At 43.4% G+C, this 27,059-nt stretch overlaps 1 protein-coding gene across 6 annotated transcripts in view; it reads left to right on the top strand.

Annotated features, from left to right (window-relative positions):
- The window catches only part of DENND1A (DENN domain containing 1A), a 152,164-nt gene that overhangs the window by 108,482 nt on the left and 16,623 nt on the right, over positions 1 to 27,059 (top strand). For 3 of the 6 annotated variants that reach the window (XM_039730580.1, XM_039730578.1, XM_039730581.1), the window contains exons 14-19: positions 8,016 to 8,117; positions 8,620 to 8,707; positions 9,232 to 9,272; positions 10,158 to 10,229; positions 11,293 to 11,349; positions 16,305 to 16,436. In XM_039730580.1, coding sequence (XP_039586514.1) covers positions 8,016 to 8,117; positions 8,620 to 8,707; positions 9,232 to 9,272; positions 10,158 to 10,229; positions 11,293 to 11,349; positions 16,305 to 16,436 — 492 coding nt within the window. Of the gene's footprint in view, positions 1 to 8,015; positions 8,118 to 8,619; positions 8,708 to 9,231; positions 9,273 to 10,157; positions 10,230 to 11,292; positions 11,350 to 16,304; positions 16,437 to 26,736; positions 26,797 to 27,059 lie in introns of all 6 variants that reach the window. The other 3 variants (XM_039730579.1, XM_039730576.1, XM_039730577.1) reach the window with 2 other exon arrangements.

Below are 27,059 nucleotides of genomic sequence, written 5' to 3'. Positions count from 1 at the left end.
CTGAAAGATGAGCTGAAAGTGCTGATGCGTGTCAAGTACAGCACTAGCCAGACTGAGAGCGCCGTTAGGTGATGAGCAACTTCTGTGTTTGAAGCAATGTAATTTAGTGCTGCTAAAATGGAAACATGGGAGAATACACTTGTAGTGATCAATGGAGCAGGCAGTAACTGTGCTAATGAAGTGCTCAGGGTGATTCTGAGCCGTAGCAATTCCTGGTCAATACCTGGAGTAGGCTTTGGGAAGTGCAGCATGCTGTACGTTATCGCTTATCAGCGGTGCTGCTGCGGCAGCTCTGAAACGTTTTGTGTGGTGTTCGGGTCCCAGCGTTGTGCCCATGCCCACCATTGGAGCTGGCTGCTTCCTTAGGAGCTCCCTCCTCCATAGCCAGCACTCCTGAAGCAATGCCTGCCGTGGGCATTCCCAGCAGCCCTGGTGCAGCTTCTCTCTGGCACTGGCAAGAATTGCCATTGCATTGGTTCCCTGGAGTACTCAGCCCTGTGGAATATGAATATTGGCCTGCAGGATTCTCCGAGGCTGCAGGCAGCTGCACTCACAAGCTGGGCATCTTTCTGAGGGAGTTTGAGGCAAGAAAGAAATGTTTTCCTGGAAAATTCATCTTCTAAAATGTGTAGAAGATGATGTGCTTCCTGCAAGGCATGGGCAGTGCCTGTGTGAATGAATGAGCTTTCCAGCCAAAGTGATGAGTTTTCATCCATTTTAGTCAACTGTTTCCCTTGAAGATGCTCTTACCATGCTGCTGAGGTAATGTGAACAGAAGCCTTTGAGTTAAAAAAGGAATTTGGAACAAAAAACAGGTATTCATGTAACTGAAAACCATTAACAGAAAACAGGGTCTCCAAGCTGTGAGGTCACTGTAATAAGGGACATAGTTATTAACAATTACTTTATCATTATTAACAATTCTTTTGTATGTGTAGGGGAACATTTGTTTTACTTTATTAATAACTAAAACAGCATCATACTTCCCCAGCCAAGGTGGAATCACGCACTGTGCGAATCACAAAAATTCCTGTCCATTTTTCCACGAATGCAGTTTTAACTGAATGCCAAAATAAAGCATAAAAATGAATGATTTTTAAAATATTTGCATCATGTTTTGTCAGTTGTTGCAGCTTTGCATCATGATTACATAAATGGGATGGAGGCACTGCATGTGGAGTCTTCTGGTGGAAACGTTGGCGTGTTCAGTTCTGTTTCCTTGGTGGAAGCCAGAGGTTGCAGGGCGGATGAGAAGGACTTGTACAAGCTCCAGCTGATCTCTGAGGGCGCGTGGGTCTGGAGGGGAGCAGAGCCCGGCGGTCCCTGCCCATCTGCTCCCTGTCAGAGCACGCAGCCGTGCTGCTGGCCCCGTGCCCCGGCCAGCCAGCTCCGGGCGCTCCCGCCTGGTCTCCACGACAACTCCGGGAGCCGCCGAACCGCTGCTCCCAGCCAGATGCTTCCCTGCACATGGGCTCTAATTAGATGGCGTTTTCCCCCTCACAAAGGAGTTGGGAATTTTGCATGGTTTCCATGTCAGAAATGTGTTGGATAGGATGGGAGCTGGGAGGAGCCATGTGGCCCAACCGTGGTTGCGGTTGCTGCAGGCCGCGGCGTGTGAGCCGTGGGTTTGCAGGAGTGCACGACAGTTCATGGACAGAGCAAAACCTGTGGGGAGAGTGGAGAAAGGAAAAGTCTGCTTCCTTTTTTGTCCTCACACTGGATGCAACTTCCTGTTTACAAATGTACCATGGTGGAACTGGGGGACTGAGGCAGACTGCAGATCTGGCACTAAGTGCTTGGAAGACCCAGCATTCCCAGGCTCTCAGAGGCAAGGTTTCTTTTTTTAATTCTAGTTTCTTAAAGTATTTAAATAAGAACTGCAGGCTGTGAGATGTTGTACAGGAGAGCCTGGAAAAATTAAATCTAACCTATAAAAATGATACTTTTTAATACGTTTGGATCTTGCACCTATTGTGAGATGGGTCTTCTAGTGATTGAGGAGCTCTGATGAAAGTGATGGAAGATCAGCAGCTTTGATGATTATACTGATGTGTTTTCTATGTCCTGCCTTGTCATGAGGTAGATTCTGTGCCTCTTTCTGACAATGGATGAGAAAATGGTAAAAGGAGAGTGAAAAGTTCTCATTTGTATGAAGGAATGGAACCTTTTTCCAGTGTTCCTAATCCAGGGCCCCTGGTAACCTCTCTCAGGGGACAGGATCTGCTCTAAGGTGAGCCTTTTCTGGCTGTGTTTTTCTCTGGCAGTAGCTGAGGCTTCCTCACCGAGTTGTCAAGTGGCATAACACCAGGACAGATCCTCCCTCAGTGGGTTCTGCTGCAGCATTTCCTTGGCCAGTTACTCTGTGAAAGAGGGGGCACTGCAGGCCATGTTCTTACATCCTGTACGTCAGTGGATCTACCAGAGACCGGGTGTGTCCAGCTCAGTGCAAAATTAAAGTTTCATTCCATTAGATCCATTTTATTTATAGAGTCAGGAGGTTTGTTACTTAGCTAAGAGAGTGGGATTTCATGACCTCTTTATGACTAAGGCTTCTCTCACATTGCTTTACTGAAGTTAAAAACAGTTTGTTCTCCTTCTGCATCTATATCAGCATCTAAATCTTACAGTAAAATACCCTGCTCTTCAAAATAGCTGTTTATTGGATATGGTTTTGGGGATCTTTAGACAAAGGAGTCATTTACATTGTGCACAAAAACATATTTTCAACATATTTTTCTGGAAACCTCATTGATTTGGATGAGTTTGGACTTTTTACATGTATCTAAGAAATCAAAAGAAACAAAATATTAACATTTGTGGTCTGGAGGCATATTGGTCATTTTTAAATCTCGGCCAATGATTTGTTATTTCTACAGAGATTTCTTTTCCTATTTTAACAAAATACTTTGTATTCTATTGAGTTTTAATAGGTGAAGCAAAAATAGCTCATGGTTTATCTGATAGGCAATACTTTGTGTAGATTGTTTTTCCAAGCACACTTTTATATTTTGTCATAGTATAAAATAACTCATTTAAAGAATTGCACTGCAATTTTTCTCCTCCTCTGTATTGTCACTAATATTCCACAATAGTTAAAATAGAAAAAGGCCTTTTCATTGCAGGGACCCTGAATTGGCAGCTGCTTTGCATGCCGAACGTCCCAGCTTCAATGGGAGCATTGCTCGTGGAATGATTGCAGAACCAGGCCCTGAAATTACCTTGCCAGCTAATGATAAAATCGCATGCAGGCCACAGGGGTTTTTGTGGAATAAATATAAGAGTGGAACAATATCCAGTACACATTATACCAGTAATTTAAAGCATATTCAGGACAAAGAGAGAGTTCCCAGTGCAGGCAGCATCATAGAGATTTGCTGTATCTGATAAAGATTAGGTTTCTCAGCTCATAATACCATACTATTACTTTCCTTTTGTTAGTCTTTCAACACCTACACTCCTGCATTGACACAATATCAAGTAGGAAGAGGAAGAATAGCCTTGTATTTAAGGGACTGAGCAGGGATTAAAGAAATTTCGGTTCTTTTCCCTGGCTCTGCCAGAGACTTTTGTGACCGTGTACAAGTTACTTATTATTTTCATGCCTCTATTCTTGATCTGTGAAATGGTGATTTTTTTTTTCTTCCTTTCTTTTTCCTCCCAGCCCTAAAAGCTTTCTTGCTGGCTTCTTTGCACTTCATGTGCCAGGCTTGTTGCTTGAGTTCCATCTAGGAAGCTGTAGCAGTTGCATAGGGACAGGAAGTGTCTGCCTGCTGTAGGTGATGAAATCCAGGCAGGCAATGGCTGGAATCAGCCAAGCAAACACTTGGAAAGCTGGCTGGCTCCATTGCAGTGATGTACTTTCATTAGTTGTGGGTAGGAGTGCATGTCATTTTACTTGGTCTAACATGAAAATGTCAGGTATCCTGATGAATTAACAGAGTTTGAAGGAAGAAGCAAAACCATTGCTCTGCCATGGGAGTTTTCACTGGTTACACATTTTTTGACAGTTTTGTCTTTTTTTGAAGTTGGGTTTGTGTCTTCTTGCTGTGTCTCTACCAGAGGCTGTATTCTGTAGTGAGGAGCTGAAAAAGTCTGCAATTGGGCTGGTGATGGAGCTGAGCTCTTCCATGAGATGCTGTGTGTTTGGGCAGTGCAGTCTGCATTCGTAATACCTGGCTTTAAAACGCTGTTCAAGATTGCACTTGGCAATAATCATTTGTCAGAACTGGTAGTCTCTTACTGAACAGAGCCTGAATGTACTTTTCTTTAGAAGGCGTGTGGTCAAATCTCTGAACACGTGATTTCTTTGTTCCTGAGCTGCATCTTGAGATGCTAATAAAGCTCTGGTATCGTTCATTTAATGCGGAGAGTTTGATCTCTGCTTTCTGGATCCCATTATGACTGAGGTGGATGCAAAGAGCTCTCTTGTGCTGAATGTATGGACTGGTTATGGGAGGTTATTTGTCAGTGCAATTGCAGCTGAATGAGCTAATGTCCTATCAGGTGTCTGTCACCAATTTCAGGTTTTCTTTATGGAATCCCGCTGGCTGGCTGATGATCCTTCTTCAGCTGTGATGAGCTAATCTTCCCCTGACATTGCAATCCCAGTTCTGGAAGGGTCTGCAGAGCAGTGCCTTGCCTTTGGCTGCTTCTGCACTTGACACAGACACATATCTATCCAGATCATTCTCCTGTCTTGCTTTATCATTCTGGATAGAACTAAGGCTGATGAGTCCTAGACTATCCCTACTGGCTTTGCCATTGGCAGCATAACCATTGCCAGTACAGGGTGTGGTGTGCAGCATCAGGTGATAATAGACAGGTGATACGTGACTGTGCAGAGCAGCTCTGCTGTTTGCAGGGAGGCTGTGCTGCAGCACCCACGGCACAGGGTTCATCACCTGCCCCACGTGCTGCCACTGCACTCCTGCCTTCCGTGGCACAGCTTTGAGAGCTGTCTAAACACTCTTCAGCTGGGGCTTCTTGGGCTTGATGATCTTTTTGTTGGGTTTTTCCCCCCTCTTAGAACTGAGTTTTGTGAAATCTTTGCTTGTATGGGGGATTCTCACTGTTGACCTGATTTGACCCCTGCCTTCGACCCCTGTCTTTATTACGTTGTGTTCTGTCCAGCATCCACGTGCTGCCTGCAAAGCACTGTTATCAGGTGCACACTCCTGCAGGAGTGGGAGCAGTTGGATTTCCATGGCTTCTCTGAGCTCCCGTGTCTTTCCAGAAGCATCCTTTGTGTTTGCCTCTGTCCCTTCCTCTATGTCCTTCTCATCTGAGCTGTCTTCTGTCCCACATATTTTAGTCCTTTATACTTGCTCTGAAAGTTCCTGCCATAACCAGTGAGCTGAGGAAAAAATTATTTCCTTAAAATATGAGGGATTGTGATGAAATTTTTTACAGTGTAACTAAACAAAATTGGGCTTTATATTTTAATTTGTATTATGGTTTCTTAAAATAAAACAGCAGGTTTCCTGAAAGTCTAGAACAGTCTGAAATCAGTCCTAGACTCCTTTTATTTTCCAGTTGCTGCCTTAAGTAGTTTTAAGCATTATTTTAGAATGTAACAGAATTCCAATATAAAAATAGGTCTGGCAGCAGATCAGATGTGGGCTGAAACTTTTTAGCTTTTTCAGGGGTCATGAGATGCAGCACTGCCCTGATGAACTTCATTATGCCAGATGAATATGAAATAGTTATATAAAGGGAGATCTGCAAAAACTGTAAAGAAAAGGCATCTGTAAAGATCTGTAAAGAAAAGGCATCTATTTTTTCAGTGCATCTGGGAATCTTAATCTTATATTTTAAAGTTTTTTCTGTTGTGTTAAGATAGGAGATTAAATGTGTACATTTTGTAATAAAAATAATTCTGTGATTCCGTCTCAAAATAGATGTGAATTATCTGTAACATTACAGACCAAGTCAGATTCCTCATCGCGTCATGTGCACACGTTTAGAGCCTTTGCAGTGCAATACTTCAGCCTCTGTTAGGCATTTACAGTTGAAAAAGATATTAATGGATATTTAAGGTGTTGATGAATCATGGCCTAAATTTTAATTGTTGCAACCAGCGAGTTTAGGAGTTGATGAGTTTTTCAGGACAAGTTATTTGACTTGTTTCACATGCAAACAAGACCGTTCATTTCACACCAGACCTGCAGTTCTGCGGGTGTCCCCCCCTGTATAATGTCATTTGTCAGTAAAAGCAGAGCTGATTAGCTTTATAATTTACAGTTAACCAGATCTGTCAGGAAAATGGTCTTATTGTCCAGCGTGTCTTTTTGTGCTGGAGCTGTGGCTGGGGGTGGAGCAGTGTGTGCAGCTCGGGGAGGTCAGCCAGGGTGGAAGGCACTAATGCATTCTGAGCTGCAGAGCTCACGCTTGACCTCGATGATTAAAGTTTTTTTCTGTCATCCAGCAGCCGTTGAGCCCGAAACGTCTCTTAAGAAGTCAAAAGGTCTAATCAAGCTAATGAACAAACTCAATCATTAGTACTTTGGGAAGGAAGTGTGCTAGCACTGCTGGTGCCCCAGCTGCAGGGTGTGTGCTGCTGGGGGCACAGCGGGAGCTGCTGGGGGTGCAGCAGGGCACAGCCGCCTCCCCTGCCAGGGCTGAGCTCATCCCACGGCGTCCACGCTCTGCTCTGGCCAGGGGAGGAATTTCACATCCTTGTAGGTGATAGGAAGGGCTGCTGGTTTCCTTTGAAGGGTTTTTAAACTGAGGATTAAACAAAAGCTAAACCTTCCTTGGGTGAACGTCTGTGCTAGTGAACTAATCTGCATTTCTCTTTACCCATTCCTCCCAGCTCTTTTCCACTTGGATTTCTCTAACATGGATAAAATATTTTTCAGGGATCCTTTGTTACATTCCAGTATCTGAACTTAATGGGAAAGCCTTTTCCACACTGGTCAAGTAGATGGCAGCTCTTAGTCATTTAAACACAGTAAAACCTTTCAGGCAGTGCACACCTTGACTTTGGAGCCAGAACCTTTGTCATGTGTGTCCTGGAGACTGGCACAGTGTCTTATATGCATGCACATATCAGCCAGACCTGTTTTGCCAAACATTTTCTCTTTGTTTTATAATGAAGTGTCTTATAATTCTTTATTCTGATGAGACCAAAACCACAGCAAAGAAGAAAAAAGTAGTTTTTTCGCACTCACGCTTCTTGCCTGGAAAGCATGTAGTGATTTTGGTTTTCCCTGTAAAAAGAGTAAATCAAAGCAGGTTACTATTTTTAAAATAAATTACCCTGAAAGTGTATCACGTAAGAAAGCTGCTTTTTTCCCCCAAATCCATGGAAATTCACTGGTTCAAGCAAGGGGTGACAGAAACTCTCCTAAGAAAGTAACTTCTTCCCTGTGCCAAGAAGACCCATCCTGTGCTTAAACAGACACTTGGAATTAATAATTTCCTCATTATTTCCTCAGTCATTTTAGCTGCCCTGTTGATTTTACACAGCCAGCGGTAAACATGAGATTACTGATTTAAAGCTTTCAAAAATAGAATGATATAATCATTTTAAAGGGGATGCTTTAAGACTTTTTGCTATCTAATGTTAATTTTGAATACTCAACAGATCAAGAGTCCAAATATATTTTGGGTTAATATGAGTATCCATAGGCATATATGTGGGTTAGTATGAGCATTCATAATTATTATACATCAGTATAATTTAGTCTTTCTTTGTTACTAGTTTTTAATTCAATAAATATATTTGCTATATTTTGGGGAGAGTAAGTAACACAAGTTTTTTGAATGATGAAAGTTCTTCAGCTTTAGCAAAATATGTGTAAAGGCACTCTAGTTTGTTTTGATGATCTGCAATTTTCCAGCCTGTTTTTCCATCCTGTGGCTGGGACCTGCAAATAAAGTGCAGTTTTCTGATGCTAGGTAAGGGCTGTGTTCCTTACCTGTTTGTTTTGGAAGGGAAGCAGGCCAGGTGCAGGCAGTGGATTCACAGGGGCTCAGCGAGGCTGTTGGAGTGTGTAATGCTCTGAACTCTCCAGGGTGAGCCCATCACGTTCTGCGAAGAAGCGTTCGTGTCGCACCGTTCGTCTGTGATGAGGCAGTTCCTGCAGAATGCCATCCAGCTGCAGCTCTTCAAGCAGGTACTGCCTCCAGGGACCCATGGGGAAGCAGATTCTCAACAATTCAGGTGGGGTCTGGGGGGCTGGTTCTGTATCCCTTGACCCTGTAGTGCACTACCTCAGATCCTGCTTGCTGGATCTCTCAGACTTTCTGTATATTGAGAGGTGGGTGGGTTTTCCCATCAATGGTCTCAGACCTCAAGGGTTTTTCTTATCTGAGCACGCCTAGACCTAAGGTATCTCCTGTAAATTTTGTCCAGGAAGCATATTACTGTTGAACATAGAACAGCTACTTTAGGGCAGCTGAAAACATGTATGTGTAGCCAAACATGAAGGCTGGTTTTTAGCAAAGCCACACACCTTAGGGCAGTGGTCAACATTGTGTCAGTTTGGGTGGTATTTTCATTCTATTTTGAGTCCCTACCCAGTGCAAACATTGAGGTTATTCCAGCTAATGAAGGATAAAGTCTTTCTGAAAGGATGAAGAATGGGATGGTTGATGTGTTTCTGTCTTCTCATGCAGTTCATTGATGGACGTCTGGATCTGCTGAACTCTGGGGAGGGCTTCAGTGACGTGTTTGAAGAGGAGATAAATATGGGAGAATATGCAGGTAAGAAATATTTTAAGGTAATTTCAGACACTTTTGTTGGCTTGCCATTTGTGGGTTATCATGATGTAATTGGTCATTGCTGCTAGGTAAATGAGGCTTAGTGATCTTGGCAGCCTGCAATGTATTAAATTTTTGTTCTTTCGTCTGTCAAGAGCTTTGAATAATGTATTGTAGTCTGAGTAATGCTTGTTCAGTCTTTTAAAACCTCAGCGTTACCATGTTAATAAAGTAGAGCTAAAAGAGTTCTTGCATTGGAGGAATAATTTTGGCTTTTCTCAGAACCACCTCAGATTTCTTTTAGTGAATTTAAAAACATCTGTGTTCTCAAATGTCTGAGACAGCACAGATGAAACAGGAAAGTGTAAATCTCTCATCAGTGTTATGTTCTCTCCTGAAAGAAAAGGCTGGCTGTCCTTTCTGTCCATGCTCCAGAACCACTAAGTGCCAGCACTTCACATTTTGAACTTGTTTTCTGTTCAGCAGAGGGTTACAATTTGTTTGTTTGTGTGTTTGGTTCTCTGTAGGTAGCGACAAGCTGTACCACCAGTGGCTGTCCACAGTGAGGGTAAGCACACGAGATCTGCCAGACACCCTGAGCTGGGGTTGGCCTGTTGGAGATTTTCATGTAGTGACAGACAGTAAATCTTAAAGCTGTTTACATCTGATTGAATATAATCAAATTTGATCTCTGGAAATGTAGTTTTGCACTGAAAGTAGGAAATACAGCATGAATTGCTTGGATTTTGCCCTTCTGTGTTTCTCAGTCAGGTGCTGTTCAGCAATAGTCTGTGGGGTGTGGCAGGGGTGTAGAACACCAACCAGGTGAACAGATGTATCACTGGCTCATCACTTTGATTTTATTCATCACATGAAATTCAGCTGTTCTAGAATTAATGTTTGCAACTGGAGTTAGATTTCATTTCCCTCAGTTTATCCCTTTCTCAACTACTTGTATCTTAAAGAGGCACCGTGTGTGTGATAAACAGGACTGTGGGAGGAGGGAAAGGAAAAGAGCAAAGTAAAACCAGACTCCTCTCTTCAGATTGAACATACAGACTGTCCTGGGGCAGAGTCTCTGGCTCAGACATTGAGTGGTGCTCAGGATACTTGTGTCTTAAACTTGGTTAGGATTTAGTGGAATGCACAGAACAGCTCTGAGGTGAGTGGAAGCACAGGCCACAGCTGTGAGACGTGTAGGACAGGGGCTCTTGGGAGGCTCTGTACTGTCCCTTGGAGCAGTGCTGTATTAAACAGGACTGGGCAAAAGCAGAGCGACATTCAGAGTGGTTTTCCTTGGGTCTTTTTCTTTAAATCTGACCTTTTCATACTCAGCTCTGCTAATAAGGATAGCAAATGCTCTGTTATTTTAAGTTAAGAATAGTGGATTTTAGATGGCTGTTTGCTTTAAAGAGCTTTGATAACATTTCTTCCCTTGTTCCCATAATTACAGAAAGGAAGTGGAGCCATTTTAAACACGGTAAAGACCAAGGCTAACCCCGCCATGAAGACTGTCTATAAGTTTGTAAGTATTGAGTACTGGCTTACTACTGAGATAAGAGTCTAATTACAATTCTGTTTTAACCTTTCAAATGAGACTCAAGACTTGCATCCATTTTTATTGGACTCACAAAATTACTCAAAATATACATTCATTCAAATTTCAAATTTAAATGTAAAAGTCATTTTGAAATTTAAACTCAATTGAAATGCAATGTACAATGGGAACTTGTGATTTCTTTTGAAAGTACAGATGATAAATTCCATTTATTACACAGAACTCTTTCTGGGAAATAGTGCCTGTGTTCTCTGCTAGTCAGCTCTACCATCTCATCATTGCTCTGTTGGAAATCATTGTTACCTCAGCTTTCCCTGCTTGCAGCTTCATCGAAAGAAGGGAATCCTCTCATTTTCCAAATTGTTTCCATCTTTTCTAAATGTCAATTAATTTTCCCTAGAGATTTCTTATACCTGCTTATTTAGAGCCCAGCTTACTGAGTTATTCTTTAAATGGAAGTGTTTTCAGTGCTGTTAACAAACAGCTGGTGTGTTGCTGTGCTATCATGTGTGGCTGCCAGCTCCACTCTGCCAGATCAAACAGCACAGAATAAGTGAGGATTTCTTATATGCTCAGTTCTGGGAAATAATGCTACAAAAAGCATTGAGATAACCATTCAAACTTTGTTTTTCTCCTGCCTTCCTCCAGCCTGAGAGAGAGGAGTAGGATGAGATTGGCTCTACTAAATGGAACTGGCACCCAGAGCACTGCAAGGAGAGTATTCAGGCTCACTGCCAGTGAGGAAGAGTAGAAGTTTATAGCACAGAGAAATACTTACTGGGGAACACTGAGGGTGTGGAATGCAAAAAGATGAAAGATGTCTGTGGCTTCAAAACAGGGAAAACAAAATTTTTGTAACAGAGATGGGGTGGTGGTTTTTGTTTATTTGGGGTCTTTTTAGCTTTCTGTTTGTTTTAATGTGTTTTCAGTATCCTGTTACATTTTCTGTTGCCATTTTTATTAACTGAAAACAAACTTAGTCACTGCTGGAAATAGAAGGGAATTTTAACTTAAATTATTTTTCATGCAGGCAAAAGATCATGCAAAAATGGGAATAAAAGAAGTGAAAAACCGCTTGAAGCAAAAGGTACTTGAAGTTCTTATTCAAAATGTATAAGCACCACGTCTGAAATCCTTAGCCACTGAAAGCATGATGTGATCAATAGGAAGCTGTTTGATACAGTGCTGTTAGCACACTTCAAAATGCATTACCAGCTGTCCTGGATTTTTCACACTTATAAATATTCACAGACAAAAAAAAATTGTCTTCAAATACATGAAAGCTCTGACTTAAACCCACAAAAGCCAGAAAATTGAGTGTTCTGCTTGGAGTGGTCCTGCTCCTGTCTTTCGTGCTGGGGCACTGTGTGAGGGGACTGCATGTGGATTGGGAGCACTTCCCTACAGTTCTGGCAGTGAACTTCTTGCAAGTGGCAAATTATTGTTATTTTTGCAGTAATCAGTCAGGAAAAAGAGCATCATGTTTGTCACCATTGGGAAGGGGATTTCTGCATTTCTTGAATGTCTGCTACAAAGTTCAGACAGGATGGAATTTATTAGAATTGGTGTCCATTGGCAGTTGGAATTATTGCAGGAAAAAATACTCAGTTTGTTATTTCCCAAATCTGTGTGTGTGTTTGTAAACAGCACAATTCCCAGCTGCTCTGCTGTGTTTGAGGGAGGTGTTATCCAATCCCAGCTGCTCCTTTTAACCAGAGGAGCAGTCACACAGGCACACACCTCATGAGTACCTGGGTAACTCTGCCCTGGGTTCTTGCAGATACTGCCTTTATTCTGTGCCTCAGAGCTCTCAGAGTCCAGAGGAAGCCAGGCAGCTGACCTGCTGAGAGAACTGAAGTTCTTATTCAGAAATGTGTATTCAGTTTGTTGCATAGGAGTTTGGGTGGATTTTGTTTAATCTGTGCTCTCTCTCTGAATTTCTTCTCTACATTTCTAGACCATCCTCCTGAGTTAGGGCTGCAAATGCTCGTGGGCAGGCAGGAGTGCTCCTGAGCCTGTCCCCAGGCTGCTCCCCGAAGGGGGCTCTGCACAGCTGGGTTTGCTGTGTGCATTCCAGCTGCTGCTCCCTCTCTGAGCACTCCAGACACTGCTGCACAATCTCGGGGAAGATAAAGTGCCTTCAGATGCTTTTATGTTATTTTATTACTCTACGTTATGTATGACCACTGGAGGTATAATTTGAAAACAATAGAAACATGAAGCAGCTTTCTTGTACGTGGATTTCTGTGTCACTGCCTGTGTTTCACTCCTGGACATAACGTTCTGCCTTTTTGTGTGTGTTTCTAAAGCAGTTGGAGCTGTGTAACGTGAGCAGGTTTTTCTGCATTTTAAATGCGAATAGAATTGTGTGCTGTTGTCTGACATTTGTATACTAGGCTGAGAAAAGCCTCATTCAGTCGTTGCTTTGTTTTATTATTATTGTTGTCTTCCTGGTCTCTCAAGCAGCAAGCATCTCTTTAAAAAACACACATAACATTTACAACTAAATGGCCCAATTTTGTTTCACCTTCTTTATGTGGTGTATCTGTAAGTGAGACACTTAAACATGATTGTTCAACATGGGCTTTCACAGGAGCTTAAAAGATAGCTGTGAATAGTTGACACACGCTGCTCAACCTCTCCTTGCTTTATTATTCTGTCCTTTTCTATCCCATCCTCTTCTCCATGTGAAAGCAGGTAGGAAGGTAACTAAAATTAGGGATTCCTCTGCTGAAAGTGATAAAAATAGCAAACATTGCTTTGGTTACCCTAATTTTTAATCTAAATGTCTGTGCTGCTTCATTATGGGTCTGTTATGCACAGGTCTATTAATGCAACGTGCCCAGATTTTATGTAAGAGCATTGTATTTATCCTGTTTCCTCACTAGGATGTGTGAGTGTTAACTGTCTGACATTCTGGTATCATTAAATACTTACTTTTTGCCAAATTTGGGATGCTAGTCTTTCATCTTCTAAGAGTAACCTAAGGTTATTTTTAAACTGAACTTACTATCCACTGCATTTGAACATACTATTTTCCATTATTAATATAGAAAGTATGCAGGCCTCTGGTAAGGAAAAGTCAAATATAAACATCCCTTTTCCAGTTTTTGCTGCCAAATCTGAGCAGCTTCTGTACAAGATATAATTTAAAAATGCAATAAAGCTGGAGGTTCTGCTTCTTCCAACTCTGCATAGCAATGGTGACCTCTTAAATATAATCAAGAGCCCATTTTGCCCTTGGTCTGCTCCAGTCTTGGGTTTGAATTGCAAATGAGAAATGCAGGATTGACCTGTTGAGAGGTCACTGTGGTGTGTGTAAGGTCCTTCTTTAATATGATAGTGGAGATTGAATGGTGCTCCATTTCCATCCCTTGTTCATTTGTGGTACAGTATTTCAAAGCAACAGAAATAGTTTTCAGAGGATTCTTATGAGTGAGAGCAAATAATTGTTAATAGATACAGCCTAGTAGCTTTATTTTATATCTGATACAGTTCTTTTTTTTCTTTTTTTTTCCCTCTTTTTTTCTTTTTCATTTGTTTTTTTTTTTTTTTTTTTTGCAAAGGCTGCCTTTTTCCATCTCACAGACAGTGGTGGTCAAGTCCCTGTGTTAGTGGCTCATTTGAAGCTTAACTGCATAGAATTAGGAAGAGGGAGGAATATGAATGGTACCGTCCTCAACTTTCAGCCAGGAGAATGGAACTTACTGACAGCTCTGGCTAAGACAATTTATATAAATGGTTGGGCACTTGGCATTAATATATTCAGCATTATTTTAGTTACTAGAGCCCTGTGTGGCTCTAGTTAGTGCCTGGTATTCTAGAAACAACTCATTTAGAGCTTTATAACACAACCTGCACAATGTTCAAGACACTCAATGTGTTTTGCTCCTCTCTAGCCAGTGTTTGCAGTCCATTACAAAATAACATCAGATTTCACTATTTTTTAACTCCAATGTGTTTTCATTGAAGACAGAAAACAAACTTTTGTGAAGCAGATTTTGCTTTGATGAATGAAGCTGTATTGATGATTTGTTTGCCTTTTGGGGATGTTATAAAAATAGAGAGGAATCAGATAATTTAATTCTCATCTTTTATTAAGCAGTTTTAAAAAAATATATAGTGGTTTCATTGGAAGTCTGTGCACCCAACTCAGTGGAAGTAGGCTTTAGGAACATGTTATCTTTTATATGCAATTATATCATCAGAGAAGTAGGGGCAATCTATAGCAATAAAAGCTCAAGGATTTGCAGTGATCGTTACACATCTGAGGGGATTTTGCTTAATGGCTTAATCTCTCCATCTTTCATCTCCTCCCATTCCCCTCATGTCCCAACTTTTGTGTCCTGGTTTTGGCTTTTTGGGGCTTTGCCTGGGAGGTGCCTGGCTCTGCCCTGCCTCCCAGCCATGTGCTGCCTTGGCTGGAGCCCTGCAGGCCGGGAGCAGCCCCTGCTCAGCACAGCTTGGCTGGCCCTGGGCGTGCTGGAGCTTTGCAGCTCCAGGCACCTTCAGCGTGCCTCCACCCCACAGGAACAGGTAAACAGGGTTTGTGTTTCGTTTCATGGCAAGGAATGGTGCTGCCGTGGGCTGTGTGAGCCTTGGGCTGTGTGAGCCATGGGCTGTGTGAGCCATGGGCTGTGTGAGCCTTGGGCTGTGTGAGCCATGGGCTGTGTGAGCCATGGGCTGTGTGAGCCTTGGGCTGTGTGAGTCCCAGGCTGAGGAGGTCCCTTGGAGGCTCGGTGCTGTCTGGAGCTGGAGTAGAGTTTGACAGACACTCAGGTTTCCTGCCAATGCCTTGCTTTGGGGCTCTTTGTTACTAATTCGGAGGACTTTGTTGTACCTTTTCAAGACAAGGTGGCATTGTGCAGCTGAAGGGCGGGGGGAAGAAAAAGTTTTTCTCTCTAGTTTGACCTTAACAAGTTGTTAATTCCCCATGATCCTTATGCCGTATTGGGGAACCACTGCTCTACCAGCTGGATCTAAAGAGGGGTCTCAGCTTCTCTGTGGAGCAGACAAAGCCCCTTAGAAAGTCCATCCAGCTTTTTGTTTCATTTGACCTAAACACATTAGGTCAGTGTGTGTCCAAAGGAACCATTTCTAATTGGCCATCAGCTTACACGGCTCATTATTGTACCTGAGCGAGCCGGGGGCTGCGGGGCCGTGCCAGAGGTCAGGGAATCAAAGCCCTGCCGGTGGCAGCAGCCACCCTCAGGTCAGCCTTGCAGAGCTCCAGCCTGTGCAGCCTTCTCTCCATATTTGCCCAGCATTATTTCCTTGGCATTGTTGCAGAGATGTAAGGTTCGGGGCCCACTGCGTTGCAGACTGTTTCTCAACTCACTTTCAAACTCTTTGCTCCTTCTCTGATTCCTGGTGTCTGCAGGCCTTTGTCTTTTTCAAAACCTGTGTTACACACCCTGCACTTGCTAAGTCCTCTAACCTGGGCTGGTGGGTCACTTCACTTCTGGAGATGAGAACTAAAGTCAAAGCAAACAAAAAGTGTTCTGCCAGGCAGCCCTTGGTGTTGTACCCTCTCCTGGAGGCATACTCAGTGCACACAGGCTCCAAGATGAAATGCAAAGCTAACTAAGCTCTGAGTTCCATCTCTCCTTGCCACTTCCACCAGTAATTGTTCTGCTATGGATAATTCTGTGCAGTACGTTAATGGAATTACTGTGTTCATTTAGGTTTACAATAAGCAGAATGCCCTGTCCCTGCTCTTCTGTTGAGTTCATTTCTAAAATAGAAAATCTGAGCTATGGTTTGTTTCTCCACATGCACTTCCTGGCTTTTGCGTGTTCAAGTCAGACATTTTATTGAATGTCCTGTTTGCACCACTGGTACTGGGAGGAGAGAGGGGTTGTGTACAAGCTCTGATGAATGAAATGCTTTATTCTAATGATATTTTCTTTTCTGTACTTTGGTGTTTCTTCCCCCTAACATCCAAATTGTTAGTCAGCATTATCCTGTAGTGTCTCCTCTGTGCACCTTGCCCTGTCTCAGGAGTGTTCCTGGCCATGCTATTCACCTTTTCCTACCACACAGGACGTTGCTGAGAACGGCTGCTCGGCAGCGCCCGAGGAGCCCCTGCCAAGGACGGCGCCGTCGCCCCTGGCTGAGAAGAAGGACCCGAAATTAAGAGAGGACAGAAGACCAATCACAGTACATTTTGGTCAGGTAGGTCTTAGTGGAAGTTGTTCTCAACCATGTGACTCAGCAAGAATAGTTCCGAGAAAAGTCATGATAACAAATACGCCAAATGCTTCATTATCTTTAATCACTGAACTATGCTAGTTTAGTTTTATTTCTGTTTTGTCTGTTTAAAGGGGATTCTAAAACCTGATTTTTCTGGGGTTTGCAGATTCTTTTCATTCAGACGATTTTGAGGAAAATAAATGATGAGTGAATGGGGGGAAGCATAAATATTGTAGCAATTTTATAAACTATTTTGTAGCTGTTTTAGCATGCAAGGTGCTACAGCTCTCAGGACTGAGGTGTAGAATTTAAAACATCCCCTGTTATCTAGCCAGATCATTAGTGTCAATATGGGATGTCCAGCTATTAAAGCATTTGAACATTCCCTGAAAATGAAATGCGATGAACTAAGATGGAAAAATCAATTAATAGCTTGTTAGTGTGCTCTGTATTCAGTATTGACAGCTGAGCTGATCACGTTAGTTACTCATGTAATGTTTCTTTTGATATGTCTGCAAAACAGAGAGTTTGGGGGTGGGGTTTGAAGAGCTAGCTATTTAGAAAATGTTGTAGTTGCTGTGATTTTCATGGAAAAACATCCAGTGTTTATTACCAGTTTGCCAGTGTTTCCCTATTATAACTACAGACTGACTCAAAAAAATGACATGATTTGTGTTCACCGTTCTCTTTTCTTTTGCTGTGTATCTATTCTTTACACTGTTCTGACCAGAAAACAAGAGGGAATATCTGATTTCTTCTAAGGCAGCAAAGTGTACATTTAAAGCAATTGTAAAACATTATAAAATGTGAAGCAAACCTGTTTTAGAGAAGTATCTATGAATAGAAACCAGTGGTGTGGCTGCACTGACTGTTCAGGTATTAGAAGGGGCTACCTGAGGTCTGATCAGTGCTCACAGCACTGCTGTCTGCATCATTTCACAATTAAATTTATTTTTTCAGTGGTTTCACCAGTGTGCTAAAAGTAAGTTCTTGGAGACTTTTTGAAAATCAATCTCTTCCAATTAAATATTTTCAGAGATTTATTTTCTGTTACTTTCAGTGCCACTACAGTTGAGAGGAATTGGGGCTACTGGAGGAATGCAGCCGTCTAGCTCCAACAGGGACATGTTACATTTCATTTGAAGCAGTCAGAAATCAGATCATATTACAATTTATTTTCAGTTTTTCCTTTAGATTTTTGTGAATGATGGATTGTTCAAACATGATGGTAGATAATTAAATATATATTTGAGTGGTAAGTGCAAATTTAAATTAATTAGTTTTTTTAACAGTCACTTCCAAATTTTTTAATGATCACTTTTCTGTGTTGCAAGAAACACACATCAGCTTTCCTTACCCCTGGCTGTGGGGAGAGGCTCGCTGGCTAAATGCTTATTGCTGTCATCACGTTAGAAGTGTTGGTTTCCAAAACCGATGTGACTTAGCAGTTGTGGGGCTGTGTGACTCAGCCTTCGTCCTGGCTCGGGTCTGCTCTTCCCGATAGCCCAGTGCCAAAACAAAAATGAAATCACACCTTCATTCAAAAGGAAAAGATGTTCAGCTTTATGAAATATAGATTAAGGCTTTGGGGAGGAAAAAAGCAGCAACATTTACGGTATAAATGGGAGATGGCTTCTAACTCGTGATTAAAGGCAGAGATTTTAATGTCACTTTTAACTCTGTCTAGAATACAGAAGGTGGGAACAATTAAAAAGGCACAAGAACTCTGAAATAAGGGCTGTTTGTGCATTCACAGCTCTTCTAAACTGAAGAGGATGAAAGAGGCTTTTTTCTCATTGTCAGGGCTCTCTCGGAGCGCACATTGTGCGGCTGGCAGCGAGGTTTAGAATGCATGCATGCGCGGGGTCAGGGGCGTGGGGCGCGGTGCAGCGAGCCCGGCCGCAGCGCTGCAGCAGCTCCGGGCCTTTAATTGAGACGTGCTGTCAAAGTGACAAACACATTTGCATACAGTCTATTTATTTTCCTCGGAAAGGTCTGCAGTCTGCTGTTGGTTGAACATTCTTAATCAGCTCGCTGTAAGTGAGCCGGCAGCGAGCTGTCCTGTGCTGGGTGCTTCTCTTCATTACATGACAGATTAGCTAAAGGGGGATGGGCTAGCGAGCCAGCAACAACCTTTAATTTTAACTCATTATCTCTCACCCTAGAGTGAGGGAGTTGCTGGCTTTTCCAAACACAGTTGTGTATCTGCAGTTGTTCGGCTACAAAAAATATCAGTAAAATACCTTGAAATGCCTGTAAAAGCACAGCCCCTCAGCTGATGGCTCACCGAAATTTGGCAGTAATTGGCTGACTGGGGGAGATTCTATGTGTCCTGGCTCATCTTGGTGAGTGGCGATCAGGCATCATTGGAGAGCCGTGTTTATTGTGGAATTGTTTCAGTGATGCTTTCTGCAATACTCAGACATTGTGGGAAAGCTCCCCTTGATGGTGAAAAGAAGGATTTTTAGCCAGATAGCCTGGGGCAGTGTAGTAAAGATCTAAACGGAGTGTTCTTAGTGAGACACCACCGTGGGAGGGTGGGACCACTGCTTTTCCTGGGTGCGACTTTACATGCTTCACCCAGGGCGTGCCTTTGTTATTGATCCCTGCATCAACCAAATAGAGGAACTATCGCCACGGGCTCTGGGACAGCACAACTCTACTCAACAAGGAGCAGGAGCAGTACAGGCAGCTCAGGGTTTAGTGGGTGGGGAGAAGAGGGAGCAATTTTCAAGCCAAGGCCAAGATTCAAATGGAAGGTTTGTAGTACTGAGTAGTGCTCTAAGTTTGGGGGAAGAGTAAGGTTAATTATTGTGGAAGATCCTGAGCTACAGAGAACATGTCTAGTGGTGCTGGTTCAGCAAGCATGCTGATGGTTGGACTTGACAATCTTTCCAGTTTTTTTCAACCTTAATGATTCTATGAACGTCCTATTACTTGCTTTCTTCTGGTTTGTTGTCCTAAAAGCTGACCAAAATGTCCTTGAAGCATTGAACATATGCTGCATATTCAGTTGCCAGAGCTGTCCTCAGGATCCTTCCCAGTGTGCCAGGCAGGGCAGCACTGGGAGCCCAGTAAGCCCTGACTGGGGCAGAGTGGGACACCAATGCAGGTGATTTGTGACTCGGGGTTTGGGCTCTTGTTTCCATGTCCACACTTGTACCTTACAGGTAGAACACATGTGTCTGTGTTGTCTTTGAGCTGTTTGGAGAGTAAACACTGCACTGTGGCATGGTGACTGTTTTGAGCAGGTTCCTTGTCCAAGCAGCTGTTGGGGCTACTTTGGCAGGACCCACAGAGTTCATACAGGATTGGTACCTGTGCCCAGCCTTCCCTCCAGTCTGGAAGAGGTGGTGTGAGTACACGGGATGAGCCAAAGGCTTCAAAATCAAACCTACACTTAGGAACATTCCTCCTTAGGAGCTTCCCACAGTCAGTAGCACCCCTGATTTAGTACAATTAAACTAGCAAATGATAAGCTGCCAGAAACATGACTTGTTGGGAAAGGGAATAATTTCATTAGAAGTGAGTGATCCAGGCAGTTCTGTACAGCTCTCTAATTGTGTCTGTTATAATTAGAATGTCTTTTGTCAGCTTAGCTGGGTTTATGTTTTCTATGGCTTGTTTTTATTTACTAGCAAATAGGATATTTAATTCCATTTATGCACCAAAAGGTGTAAAGCTTAAGAAAATACAAAAGACTCTTCCACATATATCTTTAATAGAGAGATTCAATCATGTTCCACTCTTGATGCAAACTACAGAGAATCAGTGCTCTGGGGACTAATGTAAACAGCTATGAAACAAATGGAAAATGCACTGATGTACTGAAGCAGCTTGTCTGACTGTGGAAAGGATTCTCTGAGTTCTCTCCCTGGCTCATTCTGATGCTGTTAAACTCTTGCAGGCCACAGCATGGAAATTGCCATCTTATTTGCTGTTTTGAATCCTTTTGCTGTAAGTGAACGTGTTCATTTTTCCTAGTCACAGCCTGCACTTGGACACACAGAACAAACAACTCTGCTTGGCAGGGCAGTGCTCTTCTTCCAGGAGATTAAACGGCATTAAGAGGTCAGGGGAAAGATGGGAGAACACCAGCCAGCTACATTCCAGGAATGCAGAGCTGGATCACTGAGGCCAGGGGCAGCAGAGGAGGGATTATCTCAGGGTAAAAGGGATGAAGCAGGGAAGGGAGGAAGGCTCCTTTGCCAGACCCTGTGACTCCCTTCACACCCAGGTGCATCAGAACAATAGCAGATTCCCCTGGATCCCAGCAGGCATTGTGTGCCACTGAGGTAGAAACCAAAGGGGAAAGGGGAAAACAAGTTCATTTGCTAATATTCGTGTAACTGTATGCTCTGGTTGCAGAGCCAGCTCCTCCTCTGGCCACTCTGAGCTGCCTGGACAATAGCAGGACCTTCATTAAGAAAATGAGCCTCCCTTCCACTCTTCCCCACAGATAAGCAATGTGGGTTCCTGTTTCCTTTCTCTGGAGCCACATGAGGTTTCCTCCCTCTCTCCATTTGATTCTTTATGGATTTAGCAAAAGTATAAGTTCTTTAAAATGATTTTGTCTTCAGAAAGCATATCTTCTACCCTCATTTGTTCTCATTCCTTTCTTTGCCTGCTTCTTTCAAGAAGGAATTCAGTGTTGCTTGGTAAAAGTCACCTCACAAGAAAGACAAATGTCTTGGCCCAGAAGCACTTGTCCATCTAATGTCTGCCTGAGACCACTCACACGTCCCATCAGGTTCTCAGGGGACAGTGTTCTTAGTCAGAGTAGTAAAAGCAATGCCAGTGGAGCAGGCACAGCTGGGTTCACTGCAGCAGGGGGCCTGGTGCTGTGCCGTGCAGGAATTCATGCTTTGCAGTGAGATTGTGGCCCCAGACTGCATCCAGCACATGTGTTCAGCCATGAAGAAGCACGCTGCAGACTGTGGCTTTCAGTGTTTTCCAGCTGTCTCGTATTTGAAGCACTCCTTACCCAGTGCTGGAATCACTGTGCTGCCCTGAGTGCAGCGTGCCAGGTGCTGCCCTGCCTGCCTGTGTGAAGGGAAGCTGGCAGAGCTGACCTCCCAGGTGCTGGAATCACTGTGCTGCCCTGAGTGCAGCGTGCCAGGTGCTGCCCTGCCTGCCTGTGTGGAGGGAGGGAAGCTGGCAGAGCTGACCTCCCAGCCTTGTGACAGCAGCAGCAGCTGTAACGTGTCTGCAGAGTCTCCTTGTTAGTCCTGTTCTGCTGAGGAACCCATAAATATCTTGTAGGGAGGATCTTGGTCCATCACTGCTGGCATGTGAAAGGAGAGTTGTGCTTTATAAATAATACATACATAGAAAATAAATACATCACTACATGCAAGGCTACCCAAATCACCTAGATTGACAACTTGAGGAGAGCCCACAGTGTCTTATGGGTGACTTGCTTCTCTATCAATGTAGATCAGCATCCAGAGGCTTCTTATGTATTACTGATGAAGTAGATATGTACAGTTAGGCCAGAACTGTCTGAATTGACCTCTGGGCCACTGGATTAAACCAGGAGATTAAAGGGGAAGAATATATGAAACGTATAATTCTTCTAAATGCTGACCCCACTGTGACCATTTGCTTGGGCAGGCATTTTTTAGATTTGCCCTTCAGAGCTGGGCTGATGAATACCACATAAAACAGTTGTGAGTGCCAGGCTGCAGGCAGAGGATCCATGTCCTTCTGTGGCTGTGTGGGGGAGAGTGTCCCCCCAGTTATGCAGCCTGGCTTGCTGAATGATGAAGGTGAGTGAAGCAGAGAGTCATTGCTGTTTGTAGAATTCCTTAAATGAGAGACCATGTCTTTTCTCTTTTTCTTTTTTTTTCTATGCAAGTATTCCACTTGCTAGAGAGAAATAGCTGTTAAGAGATAATAAAGGATATGTCCGTTTTCCAGCATTTTAAATCATGTAGGTTACATGATCTCTTTGATTTGAATTCCAGCATCAGGACCACAGAAAGCCAATGTAAAGCTGGTAAAATGACCAGTTAAAAAACACACAAACCACTGTGGCTTTTTTCTTTAAATTTGATATTGCATTGCTGGATTTTCTAGTATTTTAAGTGAAAAATATATGTAGTTAGTTCCATGTTGACAATGTCCTTGAGGATTTGACAGTGAGATTTTCCAGCAGTTGCTCTTCGTTAGAATCCTGGTGGTGTTTAATAAGGCAGCCCAAGTGCTGGCACCTCGGGCTCGTGTTTGTTCTCCGAGGGCTCGGGGCTGCTGCAGTAAGCACATCGACCAGGGCTGATCATTACAAGGGCGTACGCCACCATGAATAAAAATGTCACACGTTCTCCCGTCTCACAGTGGTACAAAATGTCAGTCCTGTCAAACAGACATTGCAAGTAGCACTGAGCAGTCAGTACAAATTGGGAAGCTGAATATTCCCCCAGCTTTCTGATATTCTTCATCTGAAGCAGAAGAAAAGCAGTTGTTAACCTATTAGCTGTGATTTTAAACTCTGCTGAGGTAGTAGATGGATAGGCTTTAACACATGGGGATAAATATATTCCTGGGGTCTGGGATTTTTTGCAACATGTCTCTCCATCCATGTATGTTGAGGAATAGACAGAATGAAAACAAGCCACAGCAAAATGAACCTCATTTTGGAAGAAGTCCTCAGGAAAAATGATCATCTCAGTGAGATTCTCTTTCAACCTCTTGCCAGTTTTACCTCTGTGAGCAGTTGTACAAAAGGCCTCCTTGCTGTTTTGCTGTAATCCAGAAAGGACCTGCTTTGATGAGTTAAGGGAGTTTTCCTTCATGGCCCTGTCATTATGCAGCACCCTCACAGAGAGCTGGGGTTTTATTCTCCTTCTGGGCAAATGAAGTTGTGCTGCTTCAGGGTAAGGCCCAGTGTGCAGTGCAGAGTCCATAGGATGTGTTCCTTCTGGCTTGGTGTAGTACCAGGAGCATCCCTGTGTGTTCACAGAGTTGCCCATCTAGGACTGAGAAGTGAGTATTATCAGTGTTAATTCTGCTGTTATTGCTGGGTCCAGAAAAAAATGTGGTGCAAAAATGAAGAGCAAAGTGGTGCCAAAATATCAAAGCAATAACAAGAAATTATACAAAGTCACAAGGAGGACAGTTGTGAGAGGGCCTGAGAGGACAAGGAGAACAGTTCTGTGTCACAGTGAGTATTTCAAAGAAATGGACTCAAAGTCCATTCTTTGTGTAGAAAATTCTTTGTTTTTTCTGACACCTTCTCAGAACAAAAAGTTGGTGTGTGTTTAGAGTAGAGAATGGTGATGGATGAATCCCCTGCCCAAACAGGGGTGAGTGCTGGAGCAAATTGCCAAGGAAGGCCCAGCGAGGATCAGGGCTGGGGAAGCTCTGCAGGAGCAGAGCACAGCAGGTGGAAAAGGGATCAGCAGAGCCCTGGCCTGCTCCTGCCTTGTGTAGTTACTGTCTGCAGCATGATCCTTTGTTATCCAGAGCCTCACTACACCAGAGCAAAACTGAAACGACGTGTGTGAGGCTTCTTTGAACCAGAGTGACTCTAAATTGAATTCTTTGCATTCTGCAGCCACCTGTTTGCTGTGGGCAGAGGTACCTACTGCAGGTAGCTCAGTGTGCAGTGGCTGTTTTGCATTCTGCAGCCACCTGTTTGCTGTGGCAGAGGTACCTTCTGCAGGTGGCTCAGTGTGCAGTGGCTGGCAGCTGTGCTCTGCAGCACCTGGGCTCTGTGCCAGGCTTGTTCTGCCTCCCAGTCTACAAATGGGGCTTGAAGAATGAGGCATCCCTTAAAACATGGAGGTTATTTTTATCACAGGACCCGGCAGATTTCCATTGAAGTATTTCAGAGTGTAAATTAAAAATATATTCTGTAAAGCATACACTGTTCCTGTCATCCCAGTTTGTGAGCTGTACATATGGGGGCATGTAACAAGCAGAGTGTGCTGTGCAGGGATCTGGCTGGATAATAAAACAGCTGCCTCGTAGATTCCCTCTGCTTTCTCTACTCAATCTTTTTAGGTACCACACATTTTTCACTGTTGTTATTTTCTTCCTTTTATTTTTTTTTAATTGCGTGTTCAGTTGAGTCCAGCATGTTCTCCCAAAGTCAGCACTTCAGGTCTCCTGCAGCCTGGTGTGTGTGAGCCTGGCTTCATCCAGCACAAGGCATCTCTCCCATGGCTGATTGACTTAAAAGTATTTTCAAACCAGTCCTCAATTTTGGAAGGAAATAAGATTCTCATCTAGAAGAGCTTTGCTATGGAAATTGTTGGAAACCCCCTCACTGCTAATTGAGAAACACTTCTTTCTCCACATGCCAACAAACCAGTTCTCATCTGGTGGTGTTTCCTTTAAGCATTTCCTTCCAGTTGCACTTGTTGCTGCACATAAACCAGCACCTCTGGTTTACTCACAAGGCTCTGTTTTGAATACCACTTTAAAAAAACCTGAAAACACATCCACAGTTAGTTTGAGATAATATTCTGCTCACAAGCTGTTATGTCACAGACAAAAATTATCCTTTTGTAATGTTTTCTCTGGTATAAAACTCTAAATAGTTGTATTGTGAAAGTTTCTTGCCTATATAATAGCTATTTTATGAGATGTGGGATCTATAATTTTTAAATAATATTTTGATAGTGTAAAAGTGAATGTAAGATTTTCCTTGCTCCAGCGTCTCATAGCTTAAAGTCACTTGTCTGATAATTAGCAAAGCAGTGCCAGATCTGCAGTCATAAAAATGGCTTTCTGCAAATTTTCTGTCTTGTTGCTTCAGAAGTATTTAGAACAAGACGATTAAGCAAATATCCAGAGGAGAAAGGTATGCTGGTAAACAGCTATTGGTGAGAAAGTGCTAATTTAGACATTTCTCCCCTTCACAGAAAAAGCTATAATACATATATTTAGGTCCATACCTGGAATAGCAATTTAGCAGCTTTTAGCACTGCAGCCATGTGCTGGTTGGTGCCCATTCCTCCCTACAGCCCAGGTAATTAAGTTGATATTCCAACACAGCTTCACCTGCTGACCTTTTAGAAACAATGTGTTTTGCTGCATTAACAAATTAACTTCAAATCAGTATCTTCCCAGAAAACAGAGTTTGAACATTGCCTATCCCACTGCAGTGACAGCACTGGCAGTGCAGCTCTGGGCCAGGCTGAGCTTTGCCTGTTCCCTGGGGTGCCTCCCCTGGCCTCACCCTGCTCCTGCCTGTGCCCACAGCCCTGGCCCTGCCCGTGCAGGGAGCACTGCTGGCCCTGGCCACTTCTGTCCTGCCCCCTCTGACATCTCCTGAGGCTCAGCCACGGGCTGTGGGTGCAGCACAGACAAACCTCCCAACAAACTGCACTGCTGGCAGCACTGCAGTGAAACACAAATTGGGATTGGAGTGGTGCCTTTGCCTGTGTTGCTACAAGCACTGAGGTCACAGTTCTGAGAGTTAACACGATGCCTGTTAGAAGTCCAAGAGACAAAAAAGTTTCTACACCTTTAATCTTTTCCCAAAGCAGCATTTGTATGTGTCTTTTATTGTGGAAATACATAGAACTGTTATTTGATCAGAGATGAAAGCTTAATCATATGTGATATTTAAATCTCAGCTGGAAAAAATAATCTAGTGACAGGATAAGGATATGGAAGTATTGGCTCCTGCAGAGGAATAGTTTATTGTAATATAAATACGTAGAATATTTGTAGTATGTTCATTTTCACTTGCACAGAACTAAAATAATATTTACACAAGTAGTTTTGGGTTCTAGGCCATCACGTTGCTTTAAGGCCTGACTTGTAATTGTTGGTCACTTAGGAATAAAACCCAGGACAGGATCTGAACAAAAGCTCACCTTTAAGTGCATGAAAAGTTTAACTGAATTGGGGTTTTTCCCATGCTCTTATACACCTGTTTTGAGGCCTTCTCCATAAGTTTTCACAAGCATGAAAATCACTTGAGATTTTAGTGAAAGTGTTTTTGAGTATCCTGGTTGCCATTTGCATAAATGTAGCCTAGAACACTTGGACCTCGAGGTGCAAGAACCCACCCTGAACATCTTTGTTGTGTCAGTCCCTTTTGGCTGTCTGGTGCTGTCCCTGCTGCCTTGGCTGTGGCAGGAGCTGAGTTCAGCCTGGCATGGGTGCCCTGGGGTTTGTCACTGCTTTGGAAAGCAACGTAAGAAAAATGGCATTTTGTGAGGTGAGTATGAAGGTAAACCACGTGCTGTCACATGCTGATGCTGCTTTTGCCAGGACATCAGAGGTGTTTCATGCAGGTGACTTTAATGCAGTCTCCACTTTGCTGCAGCAGCACAGACTCCGCCCGCCGCGCCCACCGCCCCCAAAGATCCAGCGCTCCTCCAGGCCCGTGAGTAGCTGGGATTGTTTCACTGCCACAGCTTAACACTGCCTGAGTTACGCTCTTTGTAGCACTACTAAACCCTGGTAGTTTGGATTGTCCAGCTCTGCACAGAAGCCATGTGTGAATGATGCTCCTAAACTGCCTTCTCTCTGCTGCGGCACAGCCCTGGGACCCGCGGTTGTTCTGCTTCTCTCTGGCGAGCCCTGCAGCTCTGGGGCAGCTCTGCAGGTAACTGGGGCTGCTCTGGCCACCTCTGGTTTGACTTTTGC

The sequence above is a fragment of the Passer montanus genome, unplaced genomic scaffold (genome assembly GCF_014805655.1).
Source record: "Passer montanus isolate IOZ18808 unplaced genomic scaffold, ASM1480565v1 scaffold73, whole genome shotgun sequence".
NCBI lineage: Eukaryota > Metazoa > Chordata > Aves > Passeriformes > Passeridae > Passer > Passer montanus.
The sequence above is the reverse complement of the archived record's forward strand: the minus strand, read 5'-3'. Positions and strand labels throughout refer to the sequence as shown.